Here is an 18937-nt window from a genome sequence, read left to right as displayed (position 1 = left end):
GCATGCAAAAATAAGTTAATATAAATGAGAGATGAACCTAGTATATACAGATAAATTTATTTGTCATACTTCATATGTTCTGAATAACTTTGGTGTTATCTGAATAACATTTTGAATTATCTTCATGTTTTGAATTGTTAATGATTTAATATATTGTGTTCCTAAGAGACATATGAGCAACCTTTTTTTGCCTTATATTGCCAGGCATATCCTTTGTGGAAAGATAGTTTGTCACTGGACACATTCACAGATAGTACCAGTAAAAACTTTTAATGTTCAATATACTTACCTTGGAGGCCATATATGTTTGTCAGCATATTTGAGAAATGAAACACAATCTTCAGAGTATGATTTTACTCAAGTGCATAATGGCACAATATGTGGTCAAAATAAGGTAAATAAAAATTTTACTTTGTTCCATATACGATGTTTGTGTGTCTGAGTATCTGTGTATGAATGTGTTTGTTCATGAGAAAGAAAAAAAGTGAGAGATATAAGGAAGGATGAGGTCCAACATGGTAGTCTGGGAAGACCCTGAACTCACTTCCTCCCTGGACAAACTGAATCTTCACTGAGATATCAAGCAGTTCCTCCTGGAGAGAGAGACAGAGAGAGAGAGGGAGATTCCAAATTTTTCATTTATAAATAATGTTACAAATTTTGGTTACTGTATCATGATCTTAAGATTGGAAGGACAGAATTTCTTTTAGTCAAAGGAATGCTTGCTTCATTATCTGTCATTCTTTTATTATAAGTTTTGCTGTAGATATTTAAACTTGTTTTTTCATACTTAAGAATCTAAGCCTCTTTGTTAGTCCAGGATCTAATCTGCAAAAATTTGTGTGAACAAAGAACAAAAAAGAATCAGATAATACGCCAAAAAAGTAAGTCAGAACAACCTAAGAACAACAAAGAAAAGCAAAAAAAAAAAAAAAAAAAAAGCCAAGCCAAGAATTTGATCTTTCTGTAATTGACAAGGGGAATAAGTTTGATATACATATCAAGTATATATATACATGTACACATATATATACACATACATATATACATATATATATATACACACACATATATACATGTGTATATATATATATATATATATATATATATACACACACACACACACACATATATACATACATATATAAAATTTGGTCTTCCCACAAGACACAAAAATAAAACAGAGTTTAAGCTTTGTTTATTTTTTCTTAAAAATTTTGAGAAACAGAATAAAAGATTTTTAAATTGGTACCATTAAAAAATTAGTTGACTGGGGTGCCTGGGTGGCTCAGTTGGTTAAGTGTGTGACTCTTGGTTTCAGCTTAGGTCATGATCTCATGATTTGTGGGATTGAGACCTGCACTGGGCTTTGTGCTGACAGTGTGGAGACTGCTTGGGATTCCCCCTCTCCCTCACTCTCTGCCTCTCCCATGCTCACACTCTCTTGCTCTCTTTCAAAATAAATAAATAAAAAGTTTAAAAAAATAGTTGACCAAAGGAAAAAAGTAAACAATTACCTCACATTTTATTAAAATATTTGCATTAATATATAATATTTTAAGAAATGAAAATTCAGAGGAAAATGGAAGTGACTAGTAATCATCTCAGAATGAGAAAAGATATTCTGACATAAAAATGAGGTATTACAAAGAAAGATACTAGTACTGACTACAATAAAAATAATATGTCATCCTTTCAAAGATAATCTAAACTGAAAAAATAATTTACAATAAATATGACAGAGCAAATGCGTAAATTCATTAACTAATTTAATCTTTCATTAATACACACTAAAATGGTGTGTGTGTGTGTGTGTGTCTGTGTGTGTGGTATAATTTGGTCTTTGTCCCTGGTTTCTGGCATGGAGCATCTAAATCCCCTTAGAATTTCCTGTGTGGTAGGAATGTTTTTTGTTATTCATCCCCTCCCAATGAAACCTGAGTTTATGCTAATGAGGTGGCTTAGGGTGGGTTTCTAGACTGGTTCAGGATGGGGTTGGTTACCAGAAAGACCAAATGACTAGAGTTTAAACTTTTAGCCTCACTCACAGACCTTCAGAAAGGAAAGTGGTGTGGCTAGAGTTTGAACTTTATAAAAACTTTTGAACATTGAGATTTAGAGACTTTTTAAACTGAGGAAAAAATCAACTTGCTGCAATGATGAGATGTTTGGAGATGTTATGGAAACTATGACTTCCCCCTTGCCCCTTCACTCCCAATATATCTTGCACTCTATATTTCTTCCATTTAGCTGTTGCTGAGTTGTATCCTTTGTAATAAACTGGTAAACATAAGTAAAGTGTTTTCCTGAGTTCTGTGAGCCAAATGAGCAAATTAGCAAACCTGAGGAGGGGGCCATGGGAGTCTCCAATTTATAGCCAGTTGGTCAAAAGTGTGGATGGTGTGGGATTTGCATCTGGTATCTGAAATGGGGGCAGTCTTGTGGCATTGAACCTTTCAAGTTGTGCAATCGGATTTTAACTCCAAATAGTGTCAGAATTGACTTATATGGAATTGTGGGACACCCAGTTGGTATCAGAGAAAACATCACATAATATATATGTATATCACAATATATGTGTATATTATGTATATGTGTGCATGCACACACATGCACACACACTGATACAGATCAGAGCAAAAAAATTTTCATGAAATTGAACATATGACTAAGAAACATGAAAAAGTTCTACCTAACTTGTGATTAAGTAAATACAAAGTAAGTGAATATGTAACCATTATTTTTGTGTTATTTGGGCATTGAGAATAATATTTGATGGTGAGAAGCATACCTTACTATCATCTTAAACCTAGTATAAATTAGCATCTGCTTTCTAGAAAGTGATTTAGAAATGTGTAAAGATTAATATATTAACATACTTTTTAAGCTATTTCTAATGTAATCATAAATTAATTTTTAGATATAAGAAATATACATTTGTATAGAGCAATTATGATGTGAGTTACAATAGAGAATAAAATGAAGACACATTAAACACCCAATTGTAGGTTGGCCAGACAAATTACAGTATACTATATTTATCCAGTGACATTTGTAAATAATTGTTAGTTACGTGGATATATATTTCCAATATAGTGAGTGAGAAGTCAGGGAAAAACCTACAAAACATGCATTTGTACTGTTTGGATTGCACATGGAAGTTCTGTGGTTTGTGATTTTTACTAAATATTGTTTTTTTGGCTTAAGTTGTCTTGCTGTTCCTTCACAAGCCGAAATTGTAGCAGCCCTGTGACTTTATGTCTTTATAGCTTTACAATGGTAAAAAATGAAATTTTTATAAAGAGTCTTAGCATCATGATATTGTGACATTGATAGCATTTAAAGGCATTTATAACCTAGGGAGACTAAAATAAAAGACACGCAAGACAGCTTCTACATTGACAATTGCAAAGTAGTGCAAAGCATTACTAGACAGAGAAGATCTACATAATAGAGGGATAAGCCATCCTCATTTATTTTTAAGACTTAATATTGTTATGATGTCAATGTTCTCAAAATGAATTAATGAAAATGATACCATCAAAAATCAAACTCCAGATTTTTGTTTTTGGTTTTGCTTTTATTTATTTATTTTTTTGGTGGAGGAGGGGATGCATTGTTGTTGAAAATTGAAAACTGACTTAAAGGTTTATATGCAAATGCAAAGGGCAGAAATACAAAATGGTCACTAATTTTTTTAAAAATTTAAATCCAAGTGCGTTAACATATAGTGTAATAATGGTTTCAGTAGAATTTAGTGATTCATCACTTAAATATAACACCAAGTACTCTTCCTAATAAGTGCCCTCCTTAATGCCCATCACCCATTTAGCCCATCCCCCTGCCCAACACCCCTCCAACACCCCTCAGTTTGCTCTCTGTCTTTAAAAGCTTTTTATGGTTTGCCTCCCTCTCTGTTTTTATCCTACTTTTCCTTCTGTTCTCCTATATTCATCTGTTTTGTTTCTTAAATTCCACATATGAGTGTAATCATATGATATTTGTCTTTTTTTTTTGGTTAATTTTGCTTTGCATAATACATTCTAGTTCCATCCACATTGTTGCAAAAGGCAAGATTTCATTCTTTTTGATCACTGAGTAATATACCACTGTATGTATATACATCGTATCTTCTTTATCCATTCAAAAGAATAAACCTGGACCACTTTCTTATACCATACACAAAAATAAACTCAAAATGGATGAAAGACCTAAATGTAAGACAGGAAACCATCAAAACCCTAGAGGAAACAGGCAACAAACACTTTGGCCTCAGTCACAGTGACTTCTTACTAAATATGTCTCCGGAGGCAAGGGAAACAAAAGCAAAAATGAACTACTGGAACCTCATCAAAATAAAAAGCTTCTGCACAGTGAAGGAAACAATCAACAAAAAAAGCCAACCGGTGGAATAGGAGAAGATATTTGCAAATGACATGTGGGATAAAGGGTTAGTATCCAAAATCTATAAAGAACTCACCAAACTCAATACCCAAATAACAAATTGTGAATGTAATTTTAAAGAAGAAAATGGAAACTGGAAATTCATACTACCAAATATCAAGATTTATTGTAAAGTTAAAATAATTAAAGCATTGCAATATTGGTATGATGATAAACTGATATCTAGACTAAAATAGAAAATATTATTTCAGAGGAACTGCAGATCAAAATGTTTTAATAAATACCTCAGAGAAAGCTTAGGGTCTGATATACTCAAAGATTTCTTAAATGCTACAAAATGAGTTAAATATAAAGGAAAATATTGATAAATGTATTATGTGATGATTAAAAATTACAGGTAGAGATTTGGGGTTCCAGAATGATGTACTATACATACTTTTCTATTGTGTACAGTTAAAAACAATTTTATATGTAAAGCTAACATAATACTGTGAAAGCTGAAGAGAGAAAGGCAAGACTAGGTAGGGACTTCGGAACCCAAGGAACAACACAGCAGTGAGTTTCCTTTCATTTTTGCCTCATATATTGCAACCTGGGTGTCAGAAAAGCTAGCAACTCAGAAGTGCCAAATGGAACTGACAAAAAAGAGTCATCAAGGAAAGCCTGACTTCTTTATCCAAAGGGGCAGTCAAGCAAACAGTATACTTTTAAATAATAACTGCTCTACTTCAACCACACAACATAGAAAGAATTGTGGTCATACCTTCACTCTAACCAGGGTGGTATGAAGAGAAGCCTACTGGTGTCTGTCTTTCCCTGACCTTGTAGTAATTAGGAGGCCCTCTCATCTCAGGTAATATCCCTTGTCCCTTGTCTAGAACTCTAACAGAGAACTGCTAAAACAGGTTTAAACAGGATTCAGAATCGCATAATACTCAAAATATCTAGGTTTCAATAAAAAATCAGTCTTAATACCAAGAACCAAGAAAATCTCAATTTGAAAGAGAAAAAAACACTAACATCATAACACCAAGATTACACCAATATACTTTAAAGAATGTAAAGCAGCCATCATTAGCGTATTTCAAGAGCAATTACAAACATGCTCTTGAAACTACTAATGGAACGATAGAAAGTTCTAGCACACACAGAGAAGATATAAAAAAGAACCAACTGGAAATTTTAGAAATAAAAAAAAAAGTTATACGGGCACCTGGGTGGCTCAGTTGGTTGAGTGTATGACTCTTGGTTTCAGCTCAGGTCATGATCTCACAATTTTGTTAGTTTGAGCCCCGCATCGAACTGTGCTGACAGAGCAGAGCCTGCTTGGGATTCTCTCTCTCTCCCTATCTGTCCCTCCCCCACTCACAAATAAATATTTCTGTCTCTCTCAAAATAAATAAACTTAAAAAATAATAATTTATAAAACTCGGTGATAGGCTCAGGAGCAGAATGAAGGTGGCAGGGTAAGAATCAGTAAAGCTGAGGATAGAACCATAGAAAATACCCAATCTGAATAACAGAAAGTACACTGAAAAAAAAAATGAATAGAGCCTCAGGGATGTGTGACATTATAGCAAAAGATATAATATCCATGATATTGTCATTCTAGAAGAATAAGAGAAAGAATTTAAGAATGGAAAAGTATATGAGGAAATAATGCCTGGAAAGTTTCCAGATTTGCCAAAAGGCATAAGCCTAAAAATGCATGAAGCTGAAAGAATGTCATATAGGATGAACCTAGTAAAATTCACAGTTGGATACAGCATAATTAAATTTATGAAAATTAAGACAAAGAATCTTAAAAGTAGTGAGAGTGAAACAACATCTTACCTTCAGGGAAAATACAATTACAATGACAAGAACTGAAATGAGACCATATGGGAACGAGATATACAAATGCCACAGATTACTGTGCTGATTTGTCCCACCAGCCGTATGACTGCTTAAAGCTTTACAGATCAATTCACTCATCTCTCCAGCAGTGATTCTCTCCTGGGAAAGTCTGATCATTAGCCTATGCCCAACTGGCCAATGTCCCCATGTGGGGAAAACAAAAAAAGGAGTGAGGGAGGAAGGAAATGGAAGGAAGGGAAGTGAAGGGAAGGGGGGAAGTGAGGGAGGAAGAAAGTTTCTCCCTATTTGGTTCAGTAGGAGCTTTAAACTGGTGTGACTTTTTACTCTCACACTATTGCTAATAAAAAAAAAAAAACCTAATTGGCAGCCTTTTCCATGTGACAGGGGTTTGTCACATGACAGTCTTCATTGTGGAAACTGGCTTTTAGGCCATGATACTGCATTGGATGGCACTCTTCTAGAGGACAAACCATTTGAAAAGCCCCAATTCTGTAGTCACCATTAATTCAGTTGCTTTAGAAAACAAAATACCTTTCTAAACTTTCTCCTTTGGAATAAAAGTGTTGTGTCGACTAAATTTTGTAACTGAGAGAAAGGAGAGGTGAGTAGTGAATATGAAAGCTAACTACTTCTGTGGTTTTGAGGACAGATTTCCATTGATAATTCTGCATTTTAGCCACCCTTCCCTACCTGCCTTTTTGACTCTTCCTCTCCTGTTCCTTCTTACTCAGGCTGCAGTTCCTCCAGAGCATTCAAGGTTGATCAACCAGGGTCTCTCCTTTACCATTGTATTTGATGATGTTGCTTCCTCGCCTCATTTTATCCACCAGGGCCTTCATTTTATTTCAAAATCCCAGGAAGTTCTTAAATCTTTTATCTTCAAATTGCCTCTTTCTGATACTCCTTTACTCACATTAATTAGGAAAAGGGGAGCTGTTGTGAGTGAATTTGATGTGGAGTTTTTCTGTGGCTATTTAAAAAATTCATCCAAGATATACTTTATTTTATGTGTTACTCTTCCTTGTTCAGTTGATTTCAGAGTGGTTGGAAAGGAAAGACTTCTTTATCTTACTCTCACTAAATGTGGGTCCTTTGTAAAAATTATCTTGATAGATAAAAAGAAAGAGGGAGAGGAGGGAGACTTTATTTATTAACATCTAATAGAAAGTACATCTAGAAGAAAAGTACATCTTCTTTATTAATCATAACGAAATTTTAAATAAAACACTCATATATTGAATACTGTTATATACTGGGTGAAGAGTATACTGCATGGAGATAGGCATATTCCAGCAATGCAAGTTTGCTTAATATTGGATATGATAGAAAGCTTTCTGATTTTTTTATTTATAAGGCTTAGAACAGGAGAAGTGATTCTAGTTCACATACATAGGCCAGGGAAGATGAACATATCTCAGCACATTCATTTCAAACTTGAAAAGGGATATGTTTGGGACATTTAAATGTCCAAAACTAGATAAGCTAATCAATGAATTGATGAATAAAATTAACTCCCTTTTTCTTACCTGGGACTCTACAAAGATATGCTTATATAATCCAGGCATTTCTCTTTAGGAAATATGTTTTTTCTTATATTGTTTTTTCTTTTCTTTGAAACATGGTATGGCTGCTTCTGGGACACTGTTTGTGTCTCTTGTTCAAAGAAGGAAGTCTTATATATTAGTTTATATTCAAAACATCATCTCAACCATTGCTCAGGCCTAGCTACTTTTGTAGCGTCTCTTGTTTTTGCTGTCATGACAAAAGAGCCAGCTGCAAATTGATCCGTTTACTTGAAGGAAATTGTATCAGAAGCATGGGTCTTAACTTTTCCTGACTTTTCCCCCTAAAGACAACCCAATGAAATATGACTAGTTATTATTGCCTCAATGGCAATGTTTAAGGAGCACTAGAATGAAAATGATTTGTGCACAGGTAATGCTGGTTTGTACAAAATTTTGTTATTCTTGCTGGCTTCATCAGAGCACTTCCAGTTACTGAACAACTGATATTCTATCCTTTATGATTGGTTAATGGTGATAGAAAATAATGATTTTTAAGACTATTCATCATACAATGTATATTCTATCAGATAACCTGAGAAAAACCGACAGATAATTTTTACTGACTTCCCTAAAGATATTAAAATTAAATTAAAATCTGGATAGAGGAATAAGCACTTAAAGTCCACATGAAAATGAGGTAAATAAACAAATAATTTAAAAAGTATCTTGTGTTTAGTGAGCATTTACTATGTGTGTCCAACAAATTATTTCATCCTTATAACCTACATTTGAATAAATTTGGGTTATCAATTGCTGTTCCAAATTCGAAGTTGGATAAGCTGAGGCACGGAGGGATTAAATAACTTTCTCTAGAACACGGTGCAAATGTAAAAGACGAGATATTGTCATTAAAGTTGGAAATAAATATAAAAATTATAAGAACACTGATATTTAGCATTGATCAATATGAGGCTCTGTGACTAAAGTAGTTCCTGCACTGAGTATTGGCTCTATCAATAACTTATGCATGTCCCCAAAACAGCACATTTATTTTTTCAAATATAAAATGAGGATGGAGCCCCTGGGTGACTCAGTTGGTTAAGCATCCAACTTCAGCTCAGGTCATGATCTCGCGGTTTGTGGGTTCCAGCCTGGCATCAGGCTCTATGCTCTCGGAGCCTGGAGCCTGCTTCAGATTCTGTGTCTCTCTCTCTCTGTGCCCCTACCCCGCTTGTGCTCTCTCTTTCAAAAATAAATAAGTAAACATTTTAAATGAGGATAAAAACATCTCTTTTACGGGGTCAATCTGAGTATATACTATAAAAATGCATAGAAAATGCAAAGCCAGATCCTAGCTCATTACAAATAGTACAAATTGGCTGTTTTTGTTCTTACACCAATTAGTATCAATAAACTCACAGCTGTGCTCCCTCATGGGAAAAATAGAATCTCATTTTCAAAATTTTATGTGTAGTAATTATATGCCATTTGGACTCCCAGCTTCTTTTATTAGAAGGAGTAGATGTCATGAAATCCAGAGTGGTGTGTGTGTGCGTGCGTGCGTGTGTTTGCATGTGTATTTGTGTCTATCTTCTGCATCTAATTTCTGTATCAAGTACAATTGCTCAACTCTTGACTTTAAATATTTTCTGTTGGTTGTTTTAACATTTCAGTATTGTTATAAAGGAGTCTGTAGAGAAAGAAGTGAGAACCCAGTAAAAACAAATTGTGACTCAGTAAAAAATTGCAGTGGACATGGGGTATGTAATAGTTTCTCTATTTTTATATATAGTGTTTAAAATCCATTAGTGGCATTTTCCACTAGTAATAAGGTTAAGAATTATTTTATATGGAAATTTCTTTTAGAAACTTGCAGTTAAATAAGGAAATGGATTCCACTACTTATACTTATGTACATGATTTATGTGTTAAGATTATTAAAGGCCTCATGGGCTAATAAGCTGTGAACTTTGTACAAAAATGCAAAATGAAGCAGTCTGTTATTATGTTAGATTAAGAGTGTGAAATTTTGGAAATGGGCTGTTGAAGACTACAAATATACTTTTATACATATTTATATAAATTTTGCTTACAATTGAATGTATGTGTACTGATATATATATGTAAACACACACTTAATATACTTATATTACATGTATTACCCATATTTTTGTGAGAGCAGTTTCTTGTCCATTCAGATCTCTTTTATTCTTTAGTGGCTTCAATTTATTTCCTTGTATGTTTCCTCCATACTATATTTGAAAATTCATTTACTGATGGACTTTTAGATAATGTTAAATTTTTACTTGACTAATGTAAAGTTAGTCAATGTTTACTTGACTTCAATTTATTTCCTTGTATGTTTCCTCCATACTATATTTGAAAATTCATTTACTGATGGACTTTTAGATAATGTTAAATTTTTACTTGACTAATGTTATTAATGGCACAATGAACATTGTTGTACACTCACCTTTGCACAATTATCTCATTTCTTAAATTGGTAGCAATGAAATCAGATCGGTCAAACTTATGCAGCATTTACATTTTCAGAAATATTTTGTTTTTAAGAAATATTGTACCAGTTTTGCTCTCACCTATCATGGATGAAAATGTGCATTTTCTGAAATTCTGGCCAGACTAGCTTCTCAGGTTTTTTAATCTCTTCTCACATGCTAAACTATTGTTAATTCACATTTAGTTAATAAATAAAGTTCTTAAGCATGTATGTGTGGTCATATTTGCCATTTATATTTCTCTATTTGTCCATTCACTGTGAAATTATCTATTAGGGTATAGAAATTTTGTAAATTTTGTAAATTTTTCAAGCCAGCATTTGGCTTTAACTCTGTGGCTAGTGTCTCCTTGCCATGTCAATGCTTCATATTTTATATAATAATCCAGGAAAAAAGTGACCTAGCTGTGTGACTAGTATCAGAATTTTCTCCAAAATCACTTACATGTCCTATTATTAACAGTTTCTTTTCTGTTTCTTTCCTTTCTTACTTAAAGTTTAATTTTTGCATGAACCTATTTCTAGATTCTCTGTTCTGCTTTTGACCCCTGTTTTTTCTTTTCTTTTCTTTAAACTTAAATTTTAGTTAACATACAGTGCAATATTGGCTTCAGTAGAATTCAGTGATTCATCACTTATGTACAACCCCACTGCTCATAAAAACAAGTGCTCTCCTTAGTACCCATCACCCATCTCCCATCCACCTGTCTCTCTCAACCCATAGTTTGTTCTCTATCATTAAGAGTCTCTTGTGGTTTGTTTCCCCCTCTTCTCTTTTTTTTACCCCCTTCCCATATGTTTATCTGCTTTCTTTCTTAAATTCCACAATGAGTGAAGCCATATTGTATTTGTCCTTCTCTGATTGACTAATTTCACTTAGCATTATACATTCTAGCTCCATCTGTATCATTGCAAATGGCAACATTTCATTCTTTTTGATGGCTGAGTAATATTCCATTGTATATGGAAGTCGATGGACATTTGGGCTCTCTCCACAGTTTGGCTATTGTTGATAATGCTGCTATGCTATGAAAACTGGGGTGTAGGGGAACCTAGGTGGCTCAGTTGGTTTAGCATCTGACCTCAGCTCAGGTCATGATCTTACAGTTTGTGGGCTTAAGCCCCATATTAGGCTCTGGTCTCACAGAGCAGAGTCTGCTTCAGATTCTCTGTCTCCCTCTCTTTCTCTGCCTGTCCATGTTCATGCTCTCTCTCTCTCTAAAAAATAAAACAAACATAAAAAACATTGGGGTTCATGGACCCCCCTTCAATCTGTATTTTTGTATCCTTTGGGTAAATATCTACTAGTGCAATTTCTGGGTCATAGAGTAGTTCTGCTTTTAACTTTTTGAGGAACCTTCATATTGTTTTCCAGAGTGGCTTCACCAGTTTGCATTCCCACCAACAGTGTAAAAGTGTTCTGCTTTTTCCGCATCCTCACCAACACTTGCTATTTCTTGTGTTGTTAATTTTAGCCATTCTGACAGGTGTGAGGTGGTATTTCATCATGGTTTTGATTTGTATTTCCCTGATGATGAATGATACTGGGCATCTTTTCATGTGTCTTTTGACCATCTGTATGTCTTTGGAAGAGTGTCTATTCATGTCTTCTGCCCATTTCTTAACTGGATTATTTGTTTTCTGGGTGTTGAGTCTGATAAGTTCTTTATAGATTTTCGATACTAACCCTTATCTGATATGTAATTTGCAAATATCTTTTCCAATTCTGTAGGCTGCCTTTTAGTTTTGTTGATTGTTTCCTTTGCTGTGCACAAGCTTTTTATTTGAAGTCCCAATAGTTCATGTTCATTTTTGTTTCCCTTGCCTTTGGTGAAGCATCTAGTAAGAAGTTGCTCCAGCCAAGGTCAAAGAGGTTTCAAAATCCTTTAGGATTTTGATGGTTACCTGTTTCACATTTAGGTCTTTCATCCATTTTGAATTTGTTTTGTGTATGGTGTAAGAAAGTGTTGCCCAGTTTCATTCTTCTGCATGTAGCTGTCTGATTTCCCAATACCATTTGCTGAAGAGACTTTTTCCATTGAATATACTTTTACTATTTTGTAAAAGATTAGTTGGCAATCTAGTTGTCATATAATTGTGGGTCAATTTCTGGGTTTTCTATTCTGTTCCATTGATCTATACGTCTGTTTTTGGTGCCACTACCATTGTGTCCTGATGGCTACAGTTTTGTAATATAGCTTGAAATCTGGAATTGTGATGCCTCCAGTTTTGTTTTTCTTTTTCAGGATTGCTTTGACTATCTGGAGTCTTTTGTGGTTCCATACAAATTTTAGGATTGTTTGTTTTAGCTCCATGAAAAATGCTGGTGTTATTTTGATAGAGGTTACGTTAAATGTGTAGATTGCTTTGGGTAGTATAGATATTTTAACAATGTTTGTTCTTCCAGTACACAAGCATGGAATACTTTTCCATTTCTTTGTGTCCTCTTCAATTTCTTTCACAAGTGTTCTATAGTTTTTAGAGTACAGATCTTTTACCTCTTTAGTTAGACTTATTCCTAGGTGTCTTATTGTTTTTTGGTACAATTGCAAATGGGATTGATTCCTTGATTTCTCTTTCTGCTTCTTTGCTATTGGTGTATAGAAATGCAACAGATTTATGCACAGTGATTTTCTATCCTGTGACTTTGCTGAATTTATGTACTTGTTATAACAATTTTTTGGTGGAATCATTCAGGTTTTCTACATAGAGTATCATGTTGTCTGCAAATAGTGAAAGTTTGACTTCTTCCTTGCAGATTTGTATGCCTTTATTTCTTTCTGTTGTCAATTGCTGAGGCTAACCCTTCCAGTCCTATGTTAAACAGTAATGGTGAGAGTGACATCCTTGTCTTGTTCCTGACCCTAGGGGAAAGGCTGTCAGTTTTTTTCCCCATTGACGATGATATTAGCTGTGACCCTTTCGATTCATCCACGAGGTCACATTTATAGATATTTTCTAGCCTTCCTATTTCTAACAAATACATTTGTATCTATTTCTGGTTAAGCATGCTTTTTCTTCTTTGTTTTCCCCCATCATTTTGGTAAAAGTTCCCTCTTATCACAGGTATTTTTTTTTAATCTAACACAATTCATATTATATGTCAACTCCCACCATTTTATAATTTCTAGCTTTACAATTTCTATAGTTTTTTAGAAGAATGCATTTCAGTTGTATCATAATGTTACTTATTTTTATTTAAAAACACAAGTGACTAATAAAAGGAAATATCTATGACTTTGAAAAGATATTGCATTGACATTTTTTATGTTAGATTTTATTTTAAAAATTACTTTCTGCATGAAAATACCATTAAAACTACCTATAATATATGAAATTATCATATTTTAATAACATTATCTAACAGACACAAATAATGCACTTAATTTTTATCTTGTACATAAAATGTTCTCTTTTTTTTTTGTTTGGTTTTGATTTTAGGTTTGCAATAATAAGTTTAATTGTCACTGTGATGTTGGATATTCTCCTCCAAATTGTTATCTAAAACCATCATCACCAGGAGGAAGTTATAATGATGGGTATTGGTTTCCAGAGGGTTAGTATCTAGATGAGTGTGCTTCAGTAGAGCTTTATGTACTTATAGAAATGGTCTCCACTGATTATGTGGCTATTGAGTAACTGACATGTGGTTAGTGCAACTAAAGAACTATAATTTCCATTTTATTTTACTTTATTTACTTTATTTAACTTAAATTTAAGTAGCCACTTGTGGCTAGTGGCAACTATAACAGTACAGCTTTAGATCATGTTGTCAATGAAAATTTGTATATACTTTTTTTAGTTCCAATCAAGGAGTGAGCATGCTAATAGCCCTTTAATTTTAACCATGGTTCCCAAAACATTTCTGTTTATACGGCCGAGTTTTCTAGATAGGTATGGTTAAAGTACAGAACAGGTGATAGTTTTATTATGTATTTATATATTCCAAGGATGTTAACTATTGTGATGTGCTAATTCACAAATGAGTTTGCATCTTTAGTTAACCATACTATTGAAAGGTAAAGATAATAAAATCTATATCCATAGTATATGGATAGTAAATGGTATGAAACATTTTAAAATTTATTTGGTGAACATTCATGAACAAATAAAGCATATTTGTTTTTTCTAAATATTAAAATGTAAAAATCTCATAACAGTATAATTCCATTAATGTCTTTCCATCATTTGCACTTTTGTAATAATATATATATGTGTGTGTTGTTAACCTGACAATACATTATTATATTTGCTTAAGTAGCTAATAGAATGTTAAAGATTTTTTTAATGTAAATATTTACATTTACTCATCCATTTACTGTTTTCAGGGGCTTTTTAACTCCTCCAGTACATTCAGATTTCCATGTGCATCATATTTTTTCACACTGAAAAACTTCCTTTTGTGTTTCTTTTTATTTGTACCTTGCAGTGACCAATGGACTCGGTTTTTATCTTCAAAATGTTTTTATAAAAATGTCTAAAATTGTGAAGTGTATTTTCACTGGAAATAGAATTCTACATTGGGAATTTTTACTTTCGGTAGTTCAAAGATGTAACCCATTTGTATCCTGGCTTACATTTTCAGATGAGAATACAGTATCTATTGTATCATTCATCCCAATAATATGTTTCTTTTATTCTTTGAGTTTCAGACATATTTTATATATTTGATTTCAACAGTTTCACTATGGTTTACCAATATGTGTTTCTCTATGAGTTTATCCTGCTTGGGTTGGCTGAGATTCTTAAATCTATACATTGATATATTTTTGAAAATTTTGAAAAACATCAGCCATCAGCTCTTAATATTTTGTTTTTATTAAACATATGTGGTTTTTCAAAAGTTTTTATACAGTAACATTCACTCTGTGGTATACAGTTCAATGGATATTGAAAAAAAAAAAAGCACAGGCTCTTGTTCCCAACACCTCGGAACTTCCCCTGGATTTCCCTTTTTATTCCTCCCCCACTGCCAATTCCTGGCAACCAATTACCTGCTCTTGTCCCTATAGATTGGTTTTTTCCAGAATGTCATATTAAGTACATATGCCTTTGAGATCAGTTCCTGTTGCCATATGTTTTAAGAGTTCATTCTTTTATTATTCAATAGGCTTCTATATAGAAAAGATATAATTTGCTTATACATTCAGCCAATGAAAGGTATTTTGGTGTTTCTTGATTTTGGCTATTATGAATAAAGCTACTATGAACATGTGCACATAAGCTTTGTATATATATATATATAAGTTCTCACTTTGGGATACATATCTAAGAGTGAGACTGCTGAGTCATTTACTAAGTGCATTATTTCAGTAAGTGTATTTTTAATTTTATAAGAAACAGCCAAACTATTTTCCAAAGTGGCTGTACCACTTTTTTTCTCTCTCTCTATTCTCTCTATGAGATTTCTAGTTTCTCTGCATAGATGATCCACACTTCACAAGCATTTGATATTGTCAATTTTTTGGTTTTGTTTGGTGTTGCCACTTTTAGATGTGTGATGTTCCATTGTGATTTCCATTTAACTTTTTATGTTGAAGTAATTATAGATTCATAAAAAGAAATGCAGAGAGAAGTCCTTTGTACTCTTTACTCAGCCTCCATCAGTGTTACCATGATTCAGTACTATAGTACAATATCAAAACCATGAAATGGACATTAATAAAACATACAGACCTTATCCAGATTTCACCAGTATACATGCACTCATTTGTGGATGTGTATATGTGTGTGTGAGTGCACAGGTGTGTGTATTTAGTTCTATGCAGTTTTACCACGTGTTCAAATTTGTGTAACCACCACCACAATCAAGATACAGAACTCTATCATCACTATATGGACCCTAATAATACCCTTTTATATAGCTACACTGATCCCTTCTTTCTGCCAATTTTAACTCATGGCAACCACTAATCCGCTCTCTCTCTAGTTATATTATTTCATGAATGTTACATAAATGGGATCACAGAATTTGTATCTCTTGGAGTTTGGCTTCTTTCTTTTGCATAATTTTCATGATTGCATCCAAGTTGTTGCATTTATAAATACTTTATTTATTTTTATTGATGACTAGTATTCCTTTGTATGGATGTATCAAAATATGTCAAATTATTTACTCACTGAAGTACATTTGGGTGTTTGCCAATTTATAGCTATTATGAATAGATATGAAATGATAATTTGTGTAGAAAATTATACATGAAAGTAAATTTTTAATTCCCTAGGAAATATCCCAAGAGTTAAATTACTGGGTCCATGATAAGTCATTTATAGTTTTAGATGCAGACTACCAAACTATTTTCAGAGTGGCTGTAACATTTGACATTCCCACCAATAACATATGAATGACCAGTTTATTGGCATCCTTGCCAACATTTGATATCACTTTTTTTAGCCAGTCTGTTAGCTATGTATTAATATCATTATGGATTCATTTTGCACTTCCTTAATAGGTAATGATGTTGAATATATTTAAGATGTTTATTTGGCATCTGTATATCCTCTTCAGTGAAAAATCTATTCATATTTTTTGCCCATTTTCTAATTAAATTGTGTGTTTTAATGTTGAGTTTTCAGATTTTTAAAAAATTTTCTAGGTACATGTATTTTGTTGGATATGTAATCTTAACATATTTTCTTCAGTTCTATAATTATTTTTTGCAGACCCAATTTTTTAACAAATATATTCATTTTGATAAGTTGTACTTCTTTTCATTTTTCAATCATGCTTTTGATGTCAAGTGTATGAACTCTTTGTTAACCTTAAATCCCAAACTTTCTGCCATATTTCTATTTTATTTATTTATTTATTAATATAATTTATTGTCGAATTGGCTTACATACACCACCGAGTGTTCATCCCAAGTGCCCTCCTTGATGTCCATCACCCACTTTCCCCTCTCCCCCACCACCCATCAACCCTCAGTTTATTCTTTGTATTTAAGGGTCTCTTATGGTTTGCATCCCTCCCTCTCTGTTTCTAAAAGGTGTTAGTTTTGTGTCTTAACTTTTAAGTCTATGGATCTATTTTGAGTTACTTTTTGTAAAAGGTGATAGATTAACATTTTGATTAATGGGTATCCAAATGCTCCACCATAATTCTTTGAAAAAAACTACCTTCATTCATTGAATTGTTTTTTCACATTATAAACAAAATTAATTGGACATTTTTGCCTTGGTGTATTTCTCAGTTATCTATACTGTTTTCCATTGCTTTATGTGTCATTTTCTCCACCACTGCTATGATGTTTTTATTATTGTTGTACAGTAATTTTTAACATTGGGAAAAGTGATTCCTCCTACTCTATTATTTTTCAAAATTGTTTTGGCTACCCTAGAGTCTCCTTTCCAAGTACATTTTAGAATAAACTTGTCTATGTTTATTGAAAAATAATGCTGTTATAAATTATGTTAAACCTAAGGATCAATTTAGGAAGATTTTACATCTTTGCTTTTTATTACTAAATCTTCCAATAATACACAGTATGTTTCTCCATTTATTTAGGCCTTCTTTGATTTCCTTCATCATATTTTGTAATTTTCATCAGATACTCTACATATTTTATTATTTCATATTTGTTATTTCATTTTCTTTTTATTGATTGTAAATGATATTGCACTATAATTGAATATATTTTTATTTTATGATATAAACACCAATTAAAATGATTAATCACAATGTTGATCACTCCTACATCATCTAACTCCTTCCATTCAACTTTGCATACACTTTTGTCCACTGGCAAACCATATCAAATAAATGTTCATGTCCAAATACAGTAAAAGATGAAAGAATATTATCCTAGATTCTTGTTTACAATAAGGAGTGTTCCAAATATCTGTGATAAAATATTGGTTGCTGAAGATAACTGTCTGGATGAGAATACCATATTTCTTGCTTGCTATTAGAAATATTCTTTTTAACCATTAATTATTGAGTTGAAGGAAAATTTCGATATCATTATCTGAAGAGTTGTACTATGAGATTTAATTAACATGATTAATATCTGCATCACCATTAGAAGATAGTGTTCTCTGTTTCTTTGCATTTGTCTGATAAAGAATTGTAAAATGTCCTCCATCAACATTATTTTCTTTACAATTATGGGCAGTTAAAGAAAATTTTTGAATTCTTACTTGTATTTAATAGAAGCTAAGATAAAAATATGGAATTTTACTCCAATGCCTTTTTGTATCTTCTTGAAATTTGATATATTACTTGGGAAACAAAATAACAAAATAAGAAAACTGAAATTTTCCAGTGGGAAAAATTAGGGAGCCCTGAAATAAACCTTTGCATATATGATCTAATGATTTTCAGTAAGAATACCATGACCATTCAGTGGAAGAAAGGGCAGTCTTCTCAACAAATGGTATTGAGATAATTGGGTATCAATATGCAAAAGACTGAGGTGGATGCTTACTTATGCAATAGACAAAATAACTCCATGGATCAAAGTTTTTAAATGTACCAGCTAAAACTATAAAATTCTCCAAAGAAAATGTGGGGAAATCTTTATAACATTAGATTTGGCAATGACTTTTTGGATATGACACCAGAAGCACAGGCAAAGAAAAAAAAAATTGGAATTCATCATAATTGAAAACTGTTGTTCATCAAGGGACACTATCAACAAAGTGAAAATGTAACCCACAA

The 18937-nt window shown here is 32.8% G+C and overlaps 1 protein-coding gene across 2 annotated transcripts in view; it reads left to right on the top strand.

Moving 5' to 3' along the window:
* The window catches only part of LOC122217600 (A disintegrin and metallopeptidase domain 3-like), a 137345-nt gene that overhangs the window by 88390 nt on the left and 30018 nt on the right, over positions 1 to 18937 (top strand). For both annotated transcript variants that reach the window (XM_042934779.1, XM_042934778.1), the window contains exons 16-18: positions 205 to 394; positions 9440 to 9526; positions 13723 to 13837. In XM_042934779.1, the coding sequence (XP_042790713.1) occupies positions 205 to 394; positions 9440 to 9526; positions 13723 to 13837 (392 nt within the window). The remainder of the gene's footprint in view (positions 1 to 204; positions 395 to 9439; positions 9527 to 13722; positions 13838 to 18937) is intronic.

This window comes from Panthera leo, chromosome B1 (assembly GCF_018350215.1).
Source record: "Panthera leo isolate Ple1 chromosome B1, P.leo_Ple1_pat1.1, whole genome shotgun sequence".
Classification (NCBI taxonomy): domain Eukaryota; kingdom Metazoa; phylum Chordata; class Mammalia; order Carnivora; family Felidae; genus Panthera; species Panthera leo.
The sequence above is the reverse complement of the archived record's forward strand: the minus strand, read 5'-3'. Positions and strand labels throughout refer to the sequence as shown.